This window comes from Macaca nemestrina, chromosome 1, assembly GCF_043159975.1.
Source record: "Macaca nemestrina isolate mMacNem1 chromosome 1, mMacNem.hap1, whole genome shotgun sequence".
NCBI classification, from domain to species: domain Eukaryota; kingdom Metazoa; phylum Chordata; class Mammalia; order Primates; family Cercopithecidae; genus Macaca; species Macaca nemestrina.
In genome coordinates this window covers 110,275,476-110,288,439 of record NC_092125.1, presented here as the reverse complement: position 1 = coordinate 110,288,439, position 12,964 = coordinate 110,275,476, and the positions used below count along the sequence as shown (strand labels likewise).

General features: G+C 41.7%; 1 protein-coding gene across 6 annotated transcripts in view; it reads left to right on the top strand.

Annotated features, from left to right (window-relative positions):
* LOC139360234 (myomegalin-like) overlaps positions 1-12,964 on the top strand; it is a 139,221-nt gene that overhangs the window by 120,683 nt on the left and 5,574 nt on the right. Inside the window, exons 3-7 of one of the 6 annotated variants that reach the window (XR_011617495.1) lie at positions 4,643-4,877; positions 8,349-8,614; positions 8,913-8,964; positions 9,797-9,958; positions 12,229-12,336. Coding sequence is in view for 2 of the 6 variants with exons in the window: in XM_071086478.1 (XP_070942579.1) it covers positions 9,883-9,958; positions 12,229-12,336 (184 nt within the window). In the remaining 4 variants the exon portion in view is untranslated. The other 5 variants (XR_011617496.1, XM_071086478.1, XR_011617497.1 and 2 more) reach the window with 5 other exon arrangements.

Genomic DNA, 12,964 nt, shown 5'->3' with positions numbered 1-12,964 from the left:
ACCCTATCTGCCTTGAAGGAACTTAAAACTACTTATTCTCAACTGAGTCACAGATATGTGGAGATGCGAACTTCAATAGCAAACATGGAGAAAAGTCTTTATTATACCTGGATCAATATTCTCTTCCCACAAAAGTTCAAATAAGCCATTCCTCATGCTGTGGTTAGACTGAGGGTATTTCCAGAAAAATCAGAGACTTTGTAACACCCTTTCTGTCTCTCTCTGAGTATCAACTTTACGGACAGCAAACAACTGCAGGTGGACGTCCAGGATCAGAGCTATGAGACATATGGCCAAAATGAGAACAAGGCCAAGTGGAGCAGACCGCCGTTCTCAGTAGAAGGCCAGGCCAGTTTAAGAGCTAGTCCTTTCCTCTCCACAGTTGGCTCTCACATTTTTAAATTCACTGTAAAATCCAAAACCTGTTACTAATAGTCGGGGAAGGGAGAAGCTGTAATGACAGGGAAACATGGGAACAAGGGCATGAGAGGAACAGGGATATTAATTAGAAGAGGATTCTGGTTAACATTGAAATTGAATTTGCTTTCAGATTTCTGCAATTATTTTAAAATAAATCATTGTGTGGGAGGTAACTAAAAGTTGCTGTCTAACTTACTGTGATAGAAAAGTAAAGCCAAAAGCCCACTTACTAAAGAAGTGAAAAGATGAGCTTTGGTGTGTGGAAAAACTAGTTTAAAAAAAACTTCATTCATTATAATTGTAGGAAAAAAAAATTCTCAAGCTAGAGAAGAAGAATCATATTACCTAAGACCTTAGTATAAAGGTATTATTGTGCAGTGATTAAAGAGCATATACCCTAGGGCCAAATTTCCTGGGTTCAAATCTTACTCGTCGTCACTGTGCCTCAGTTTCCTCATCTGTAATGGTAATAGAGTAGTAACTACCTGTTTGGATAGTGGTGATGATCATATGATGATAATTCTTAAAAACCTACTGCAACAGTACCATGACAAACACTACGTGTTGGTTCTCCCTTCAAAATACCACCTATTAGCTTTTGGGCATATATCATTTGGATCTTTCTCCTCCATATACAGCTTTACACAGTTGTATACAGATAAATGTTTAAATCTTTGAAATATTTTGGGATTATTGAAACTCTTGAAGCAGGAGAACCATCAGTCCTACAGTTCTTAGTATCTTCCCAAACACAGGAAGTGACACAGGAAGCCATTATTTCTTGGCCTTATGTTCATGTTTTATTTAAGAGGCTGTAAGGTTTGGTAAATTGGCCTTAAGATTTGAAGTCATGGCCAGACACATTGGCACACTTACTGTAATCCCAGCACTTTGGAAAATCAAGGTGGGTAGATCATTTGAGGTCAGGAGTTCGAGACCAGCCTGGCCAACATCGTGAAGCCTTGTCTCTACTGAAAATACAAAAACTAGCAGGGTGTGGTGGTGCACACTTGTAATCTTAGCTATTTGGGAGGCTGAGGCAGGAGAATAACTCGGGAGTCAGAGGTTGATGTGAACCGAGATCATGCCACTGCACTCCAATCTGGGCAACAAAGTGAGATTCCATCTCAAAAAAAAAAGAAAAAAGAAAAAAAGATGTGGAGTCAGACCTCAGGGGATGTGAATTCTGACTGTCTCATTCCAGTTGAATCATCTTGTCAAGTTGTTTTATCAGCCTATGGGTTCTTCTTTCCTCATCTCTAAAACGGGGAGTAGTTGAGAGACTGAGGAATAAAGATATGGAAATCCTAGTGTAAAGCCTGGTACTGGGGATACTTTTATCCTTGAGATAGACCCTGCTTCCTGTCCTGCAGGCAGTGACCACAGCAGCACGTCCAGCCTTCCATGATGCAGGCATATCTGCCTTTTCTCAGAGTGTGAAGAGTGCAAAGACCTTATAGAATCTGTGCTGGAGGAGGAGCTGCAGTTTCAGGAGAGGGAGCTGGCTGAATTGCCGAGGCCAGCTGCAAGGCTCCAGTAAGGAGGTACCTCTGTGGGAAGTGTATAAATACCGTTTGAAGTGGGGCAGCCTAGGCTGGTAGAACAAAGAGAAAATTTGTGCAAGGAGAAGGGCAGAAATGTATGAGGCAGACACAGAACTAGACTAAGACACAATGAGGCTATGGTCTAGTTAGGTGTCTAGGGTTTTCCATTAAATAGCACATTAGTAAAATGGAGACAGCTGCCTGTGTTGGCATAATAGCAATGTGGCTTCTATCTGTGTGTCCTTGGTCAAATTTACTTCACTTTTCTGCATGTCATCAACCTAGGCTACCTCATTTATAAAATGGAAATACTGACAGTATCTACCTTAGAGGGTTATGAAGATTAAATGCACAATTGCAAGTAGTTAGAATCATCTCTAACACATATAAAACTCTGAACAACTATTTTCTATAATTATTATATTTGTTCCCATTTATAGATATGGTGACTGTCATTATCATTTTCTGTAAGAGATATTTTCAAACTTTCCAAAGTGCCTTTCATGATAAGAATGTTTCTCCTCCAAACTTTTTTTAAAAATGTTACACTAGGTGGAGTATTAACTGCTAGGGCTATTGGATAGATAGATGATTGAGCAGCTATTGTGTGGAAAATGAATTATTAATTTGCTCAGGACCAGCATTGACTATCCTTAGAGGGTTTCAGACGTAAAGTAGATTGTAGCATTCAAAACTTCTTTTAATCTTTCTTTTAATGCTTTGTTGAAATGAAATCATAGAAGCTCAAATGTGTAAAACTCACCAAAGCAGAGAGATTTGATTGAAGAGGGGATAGGTCTGGAGCCCCTGCTTCTCCCCAGTATGTGTCTTTACTTCCGCTGACACTTTCTAGTAACTCTAAGGAATAGAGTTTGAAAGAGGACCTGAGGATAACTACTTAGAAGAATATCAGGGAGAAAACTCAAGCATGAGATGGAGTAGATGACTGTAAATGTTCAGTCCAGCTCTGGGATTACATGGTTCTAAACATTAACTGAATAACTACTTGTATGTGTACATACTACCGGGTGCGGTAAGTTGGGTCATAGGTGGCACTGTCCTTAGACTCACAGAGCTCACACTCCACATTTGAACCCACGTGTATTAGTCCATTCTCACACTGCTATAAACACGCATCTGAGACTGGGTGATTTATAAAGAAAAGAGGTTTAATCGGCTCATGGTTCTGTGGACTGTACAGGCTTCTGCTTCTGGGCTGGCCTCGGGAAACTTACAATCATTGTGGAAGTCGAAGGAGAAGCAGGCATGGTCTTCACATGGCCAGAAGAGGAGAGAGAGAGAGCAAAGAGCGAGGTGCTGCACTTTCAAAAACCAGACCTCAGGAGAACTCATTCACTATCACGAGAACAGCAAGGGGGAAACCCGCCCCCATGATCCAGTCACCTTCCAGCTGTTCCCTCCCCCAACACTGGGGATTACAATCCAACATGAGATTTGGGTGGGGACACAGAGCCAAACCATATCACCATGAGAAATGCTTATACAATAATTAGAAAACAATGAAATCCCACATAGAGTAATGAAATTACTACTCAGAACTTTACTTTTTTTTTTTTTGAGATGGAGTCTTACCCTGTTGCCCAGGCTACAGTGCAGTTGTGTGATCTCAGCTCACTGCAGCCTCCACCTCCCAGGTTCAAGCGATCCTCCTAGGTCAGCCTCCCAAGGAACTGAGAGTACAGGCACACACCACCATGCCAGCTAATTTTTGTATTTTTAGTAGAGATGGGGTGTCGCCATGTTGGCCAGGCTGGTCTCAAAATTTCTGACCTAAGGTAATCTGCCTGCCTCGGCCTCCCAAAGTGCTGGGATTACAGGTGTGAGCCACTGCACCCGGCCAGAACTTTAGTTTTAATTGCCTTCTTACTGATTATGGTCTATCTTCATGTCATTCAAAAGAATATTGCCCTTCTTGACCTTTTCACTGATTTTTCTTTTTAACTTTCAATAACACCAGAGATACCTGGCCAACATTTTTGAACCTGGCTTTTTTTCTTTCTTTCTTTCTTTTTTTTTTTTGCCAGTTACTATATAATGCTTAATGTATATTGTACGAAAATGTACTTGGGCTAAAGTGGGGAACCAAAGGGGCATCTTTTTAAAGCAAAGTTAGTAAAATAACAGACAACCCCAAGGCTGTTTCTTCATTCCTTCTGCCACAGGCAAGTCACACAACTTGTACAAGAATTAATCTTGGGCCTGGTGAGGTGGCTCATGCCTGTAATCCCAGCACTTTGGTACAGTGAGGTGCATGAATCATTTGAGGTCAGGAGTTCGAGACTAGCATGACCAACATGGCAAAACCCCATCTCTACAAAAAATATATAAATTATCCTGGCATGGTTGTGGGCACCTGTAGTCCCAGCTACTTGGAAGTCTGAGGCAAGAGAATTGCTTGAACCTGGGAGGCGGAGGCAGAGGCAGAGGTTGCAGTGAGCTGAGATCACATCACTGCATTCCAGTCTGGGCAACAGAGTGAGACTCTGTCTCAAAAAAAAAAAAAAAAAGAAAAGAAAAGAAAAAGAAAGAAAAAAAAAAGAAAAAAAAAAGAATTCAACTTGGGAGTTCCTCACAGGGATTCTAAGAGATCTCTCCTCTGAAACTTCTATAATCTATTATTCACTACATTCCCTCTTACTCCTCTTTCCCACCTTAAGATACATGATCCCTTAATTCAGGCTCAGGCTGAAGAACTGACCCACTTTCTTCAGAAGATACAGGAAGGGAGAGGTGTCTGCTACCTTTTCACCCAGCATGTGAAGAACACAGTCAAGTCTTTTGGGGGCCTTCTTAGGAACACTGGCATTGCCTACTACCAGAGACAGAGATTCTGTGAGCAAATGGTACAAGGAAGCCAGCTGACAGAGATCCTTGTCAGAAAACTGGCCACAGGTAAGTTGGCTACAGGCTCTGAAGACCCTTAGCTCCTCCCAAGTGCCCCAAAGTGGGGAGAAAAAATGCAGAGTTATCTCCATTGTAAATTTTATCTTAGTTTTGACTATGGTCCTTAATCTGCATTCTATTGTTTTCTCTTTAGAGCACTCAGGTAATCACTTTGCATATTCTTTCAAGAGTTCTGAGTTTTGTTTTTTATTTTGAGACAGAGTCTTGCTCTCTTACCCAAGCTGGAGTGCAGTGACACAATCTTGGCTGACTGTGATCTGTACCTCCCGGGCTCAAGCATTCCTCCAACCTCAGCCTCCCAAGTAGCTGGTACTACAGGTGTGTGCCACCACGCCTGGATGACTTTTGTATTTTTTGTAGAGACAGGGTTTCTCCATGTTGCCCAGGCTGGTGTTGAACTACTGAGCTCACGTGATCCACCTGCTTTGGCCTCCCAAAGTGCTGGGATTACAGGTGTGAGCCACTGTGCCTGGCCTGAGAGTTCTTAGTTTCAATCAGTAAGAGAGATAGAGTATAGTGGATTACTTCATCTTGATGAGCATAAGAACTCAGCTTCACTTCTGGAAGATATTTTCACTGGGCGTAGGATTCTAGTTGACAGTTTTTAAAGTGTTTGAAAAGTGATATTACACTGTATTCTGGATTACATTGTTTCCAACAAGAAGTCTGCCATAATTCTTATTTTTGTTCCTCCGTACATAATATGTCGTTTTTCCTCTGGCCACTTTTGAGATTTTCTATTTATCACTGGTTTGAAGCAGTTTAGTTAAGATAAGACCTTGTATAGTTTTATCTTTTACATATTGTTTTACTTTATCTAGTTTCTTGCATCTGCATGTTTATAGTTCTGATCAAATTTGAATAATAATGACATATATGTCTTATACATGGCATATACAATATATTATATATGGCACATGTATATCAAATCTATATAATATATATTCTCTTCTTTCTCTCTAGCCTCTCATTCAAAGACTCCAGTTATATTTGTATTAGCTGCTTTGAAATTTTACCACAGCTGACTAATGGGCTGTTCATTTTTGTTGTATCTTTTTTTTCTCTCTTTGTTTCTATTTCCATGTCTTGAAATTGATTAATCTTTCTTCAGCAGCATCTGCTGTTAATCCTATCCAGTGCATTTTCATCTCAGACTTTATTTTTCATGTAAATTTAATTTATATCTTTTTTAAGGCCTTCTATGTAACTCTTCATCATTTCATATTTTCCCCTAGCTTGTTTATTTTATTTTATTCTATTTTTTGAGACAGAGTCTCGTTCTGTTGCCCAGGCTGAAGTACAATGGTGAGATTTCAGCTCACTGCAAACTTCGCCTCCTGGGTTCAAGTGATTCTTGTGCCTCAGCCTCCTGAGTAGCTGGGATTCTTGTGCCTGCAGCCTCCTGAGTAGCTGGGACGTGCCTCCACACCCAGCTAATTTTCATATTTTTCAGAGAGATGGTGTTTCACCACATTGGCCAGGCTGGTCACCAACTCCTGACCGCAGATGACCCACCCACCTTGGCCTCGCAAAGTGCCAGGATTACAAGCATGAGCTGCCACACCTGGCCTAGCTTCTTTAATACAAGAAATATAGTTATATTTGTTTCAATGTCCTTGTCTACAGATTCTGTCATCTGTGTCCTTTCTATTGATTTTTTAATTCTCACTTGATGTGTCCTTTCTAAGTCAGTTTAAGCAGATTGATTTTTTTTCCCCCTTCTTATCATGGATTACAGTTTTCTGTCTCTCTGCATTCCTAACATTATTTGATTTGGTGTTAGACATTGCGAATTGTAACTTATTGAGTGCTGGATTTTTTTGCATTTTGTGTTAAAACTATTTTAGCTTTGTTTTGGTATACAATAAAGTTACTTAAAATCAATTTGCATCTTTTAAAGCTGGCTTTTTAAATTTTTTAGGCAGGATAAGAGCAGCTAGTAGTCAACCGCTATTTTTTTTTCCCACTATGGAGGCAATATGACTTTTAAGAAAATAGATCTTATTTTTTAGAGTAGTTTCAGATTCACACCAAAATTGAGCAGGGAGTACAAAAAGTTCCCATATACACCCTGCCTGCACACATGCATAGCCTCCTAGGCTATCAGCATCTCTCCCCAGAATGGTACATTTGTTACAGTTGATGAACTTACATTGACATGTCATTATCACACAGTGTAAAGTCCATAGTTTACACTGGGGGCAACACTCTTTTGAAGGTTCTAAGCTAGTGATCTCCCACAGATTTGGCACCAGGGACTGGTTGCATGAAAGACAATTTTTCCACAGACAAGGTGGGGGTGGGATGGTAGGGGTTGGGAGTTGGGTGGTTTCAGTAGGAAACTGTTCCACCTCAGATCATCAGGCACTAGTTAGAGTCTCATAAGGAGCGTGCAACCTAGACCCGTGGCATGTACAGTTCACAATAGGGCTTGTGCTCCAATGCTAATCTAATGCCAGCGCTGATCTGACAGGAGGTAGAACTCAGGCCATAATGCTTTCTGGCTGGCAGCTCACCTCCTGCTGTGCGGCCCCGTTCCTAACAGGGCATGGACCAATGCTGGGGGTTGGCGACTCCTGTTCTAAGCAATGCTCCCTCTATTAAAAGGGATTTTCACTCTAGCTAATGGAAACACCAAATGTTGCAAACTCTGTGTGAACTACAGAGATTATTCCTTTTGGGAAGTTCTTTTCCCTGCTTTGCATAATTTCCTCAAATTCATGTACTAATCAGTACTTAGCTGAAGATTGAAGACAGATATCCAAAGCATTCTGTCTGTGCAGCAATCTAGTCTCTAGTCTGTCCTGTGATGTCTACCCACCCTGACTTCTTCAAACTTACTACCAGGCTCTGCCTGGGTCCTCCCTCCCTGCTTTGCAGTTGACAATCTCAGGAAGTAAACTGGAGCAGTCACAGGACTCATCTCTTTTATTTTCTCTCTCTCAGGGATCACTGTACTGTACTGCACTATATCCAATGTTGAAGCTAGAGTTTAAAATACTTTTTACAGTTTCTTAGTTGCTTAAGGTGGAGGACAAATCTGGTCCCTATTACTCCAACTTGGCCAGAAGCTGAAGTCTCCGTTCAATCTTTGTGGTCAGAAAGAACAGTATGACAGAAGGCAGCCTGTTAGAATGGGAAGACCCCTGGACTAAGAATCAGAATTACCTAGGCTCTAGCCTCAGCGCTGTATTTACTAACTTTGTGCAAGTGATTGATCCTTCTTGAATTTCTGTTTCCTCATTTGTAAAGTGGGTCAAATCATAATTCCACAGCTGCTGTACAGATCGGTTGAAGTAATATCTTAATGTTCATGAGTGTATTTCTCTTTCAGGGTTATTTATTTATTTATTTTCAGGTCCCGATAAACTGTCCAAATCTTTTGGAGTTAGTTTAGGGACAAGATATAGTAGAAACTGATGTTAGAAAAGTTGATTTATACTGGAATATTTTTCACAGAATCACCCCCAATTTTCACTAACAAACTGAGAAGAAGAGAAAAAGAATTACCCCCAAGAACATTGGAGGAAGCACAACCGGGACAGACTTGAAGGCACCTGGGCAGTCCTCTGGTTTTGGAGTAGGGGTAGAACAGGGCTATTTGTCCTCTCAGAGACTGGAGCAGGTTCTGTGTGTGAGTAGCAAGGGGACAAACAGTCATGGTCTGGCAACCAGCCTGTGGCAGGAAGGAAAGTTACAACTGGAGAAGTCCAAAGGGCAGCCAGGCAAGTATTCTTTGAGCTGGGGAACAAAAGACATTTTAAACTTTTTGCTCTGCTTCAGACAGCTGATGGCATGGTGATGATTCACCACATCAGGAACACCCTGTCCAGTGGGCTCAGGGAAGCCCACCAGGCCACTTCTCTAAAGACACAACCTGAGGCCTCCTGCAAAAATTCTCACAGAGTATTCTGAACACACATGTCAAGTGTTATGTCCCTGATCATATAGGCCCCATGTGTGCAATGTGTGAAATGGGACCTGCTTAATTTCTGACCAGCTCTTTCTAATTTTGATTTGCAGAAAATCACAATGGTAAGAAAAATGAAGACAGGCAAAAGCTACTGGCTCCCAGGTAACTCTGAATGATGAAGGGGCTGATAATGGACTGACCAAATCTAAAGAGAATTCCAGAAACAAGGGTTCAAGAGGTTAAAGGTCCCAGATCTAGAAAAAGCAGAAACTGCTGAGTGTACCTCTTTTTGTTGACTGATTATACAATGTACCCTTTAAAAAATGGTTCTCTGTTCTCTTTGCAATTCTTGTATTGGTTCTTATTTCCTAGTAATTTCTCACACTTAGTTAACTAGTCAGTCTTACTGAAAAGTAAACTAACCAGGGATCCCTGGTTTCTGTATCTTTAAAATCTATATGGTTGCAAACCAAAGTGAGATGCCTATCTGGTTTCTGCACAGTTTTCCTGAATTATGTTGGCAGACGTTTTATAGCCAGAAAATTACCTTGAAAATAAACTGAAACCATAGCAAGTATTTAGAGCTAGGGGTCTAAAATCTGCAAAAGCCCTGGGATGTTACGTTGTCTCAAGAGCTGGTATTCAATGGACCACTCCACATCATATTAAATAAAATTTGAACACAGCATTTTGAAGCCAATAGTATGAATCTCTGTGTGTCCTGTGTGCCCTGAGTGTATTCTAGAGTAGTTGTTGAGTCTGCCTTCTTATCTGTGTGTTATGAGGTCAAAGCACTGATCACTTGCTGTTTTCACTTCTATACTAACTCTTGGCCCACTATACTCCCAGTCAAAAGTGGATTGTATACTTCCTCTTTGATATGATGGTCCATTTGGTTTTGGTGCCTCTTCCATGAGCTTCAGATCAGAACTAGCTATGAAGCTGTGGTTCCAGGCTGCCTTGGTTTAATCCCTTGTCTTGCCTACTCCACCAGGCTCAGGAGGAAGGTCTAGGAGGAAGAAATGGATGAAGTCCTGGAGGACTCACTAGATGAACAGCATTTGACTCATTCCAGCTGCCATGTCTCCCACCAACTTCCCAGCAGCAATGCCTTCCTCTTTGATGCACAGGAAGACTCCTCTGCTCTGGATATACAGTGAGTGCTCCTTTGATAAGAAAAATAAAGCTCCATCAATCTCTCAGTATCTCCTGCATTCTACATGCTCAACACCTCTGTCTAAACTGAGAGATGTTATTCTCTGCATGCAGGTCCTAAATATTCACTTTAAAAAAGTGATTAGGCTGAACATAGCTCTGGGATCAAGTCTCAAGTACAGTTACCTGTTGGGTCAAGTAATTTGCTCTGCTCCTGTCCTCACCTCAGTTCCTCTGACCCCAAATGGCATCTGCAAGCTGGTATACTCAAAGCAGGCCAGAATGGAGAGAGTGAAGAGATTATGGCAGACTCTCTGCCACTACTGCAGCACATGTACAAATCCGTTTAACAGATCTCCTTCTTTAAAATGGGATATCTTATCTTTCCTGAAGAAAAAAAAAATTTATATATATATATAAATTTTATATATATAAATATATATTATATATATAATATATATAAATTATATATATATAAATATATATATATATATAGAGAGAGAGAGAGAGAGAGAGATAGGGTTTCTTGTTCTGTCATCCAGGCTAGAGTGCAGTGGCATGATCTCAGCTCACGACAACCTACAACCTAGATCAAATGACCCTCTCACCTCAGCCTTCTGAGTAGCTGAGACCACAGATGATGCCACTACTCCCAACTATATTTTTGCCTTTTTGGTAGAGACAGGGTCTTGCCTTGTTGCCCAGCCTGGCCTCAAACTCCTGAGGTCAAGCAATTCGCCGACCCCTGCCACCTAAAGTGCTGGGATTATAGACGTGAGCCACCGCGCCCAGCCTTCCTGAAATATTCTTGATGATTATAGTTCCTGAACAGTTTTCCCAAGCTGTTCTAGCCATCCCAAGAATGTTGGCAGGCTTGCCCATATGTTTGGAGGTGCAATTATAATGCTTCCTGGGTTTCAAGCTCCAGTCTCCATCTCCCCTCAGATGCTTGCTTTCCCCTAAGGTTCCATCTGACTACTAGAATATCAGGGGATTTCCATAAAGAAAAGACTTTGGTCTTGGCAACCCTTTGGTGAATAGCCAGGATTCTCAATCTTTGTGCAGCACCAAGGTATTTTTACGATCTCTGTTAGTTTAGTCTCAATGTTGTAATTCAATCTAAATAAACAACGAGGCTATCTGCTGGAGAAAAGACTGAATCTAACAGCAATGCCACCAGCATGCCCTCTTCCCAGAATGACTCCATGCTAGCCATTGGAGCTTCTCTAGGTATGTAAGAGCCCTTTGAGTTGGTAGCCTCACTGGTGTGTGTATAGATTAAAACTTTGACCTATGTCTCCTCTCCCTTACTTGAATGTTTGACTTGACTTTGGGGCAAAAGTTTGGATTGTTAGGGGACTATATGCTTTATATACTCTTCTATGCAATAGAAAGAGACTCATTGAGCTTTCATAGTAATATAAACCATATTAGGTTTGTCATTTTGCCAGGGATGGGTATAAGTGGCTTTTATTACTCATACCATCCTCTGACAAAGGCATCCTTATTTCTCTTTCCAATTTCACAACAAGGTGCAGAAGAAGGTCTTTACCATCTGTTAAAGATGTTCAGGGCTGGGCACGGTGGCTGACACCTATAATCCCAGCACTTTGGGAGGCCTAGGTGGGTGGATCACTTGAGGTCAGGATTCGAGACCAGGCAGGCCAACATGCTGAAACACCGTCTCTACTAAAAATGCAAAAATTAGCCAAGCATTGTGGTGCACGCCTGTAGTCTCAGCCACTTGGGAGGCTGTGGCATGAGAATCCTTTGGACCTGGGAGATGGAGATGCAGTGAGCTAAGATGGTGCCTCTGCACTCCAGGTTGGGCGACAGAAAGAGACTCTGTCAAACAACAACAACAACAACAACAACAACAACAAAGATGTTCAGGAGAGATATTTTGTAGAGAGCAAGATATTCCCTAGTACCTATAAGTCATCTCAAGGAGGTGGTCACACCTTTCCTAGTGCTAGAAAAGCCCTACTCAGGGACCTTCAGTGTTTTCCCACCTCCTGTCAACCTGCCTTATACTTCCCATATCTCCATGTGGGAGGCATCCCTGTGGAGTTTGCTTAGCACTTGGCCATGCTTTGTTTGAAACCTTAAAAGCTCTTAAAGAAAGTTGCCTTATGTTCCCTGATGAGAAGATGAAGTTGGCAAAAGCATGGTGAAGGCCAGGGATCTTGATGAGAGGCCCCTGACTACCCCTTTAGTGATCGGCATTCTTCATTTCCCATCTCATTCCATGTCCTGGTGGAACGGCTGCAGAAGATGAGATCCAGAGCCAGCGGCAGCACCTGAAGGAAACCCTTTTCATCAACAACTGCCTGCGAGAAAAGCTGGAACGTCATCTCAGCAGCTTTGATGAAGAAAATGGTAGGAGAAGCCCAAGTCGGTCTGCTTCTGGCAATATGTATTGTTCTAAAGGCCTGTGACTGGGGCAGAGTTTTATAGATTTCAAGCACTTTGACATACTTTACTTCACTTATTCATTACAAATGTCCCAGCTAGAGAGTTAGGGCAGCTACTATCATTCCTATTTATAATGAATATATAGGCTTAAAGATTTGCCTCCATCTTAGAGGTGTCTACCTCTAAAATCATTCTTGTGATTCCCAGGCTGTCTGCCGTCTTCTTTCTGCTGCTGTACACCGCCTGCTGTCTCTCTGCTTCTTACGTGATTGGCATTCACTAGAACCCAGGTTTCTGAGCACCTCATGTAGCAGAATGAGAGTGTCCTCTGCTGCCATCCTCATCAGCTTCCCTTATGTCTTGATTACTCTTCATTCTACCACCCCAAGGTGGTTCTCTCCAACCCCCTCCTCTTCGATTGCTCTCACACAGAGGCCATCATTTCACAACATCATGCTGGGCCAGAAGAACAGTAACCAGGTCCCTTCCCATACCAAAGCAGCAACTATTTCAGGAAAGCCTCCTTCATATTGCAGCCATTGGACATGATAATACATGTGACGTGCTGGCATTGGTTGAGAATCATGATTAA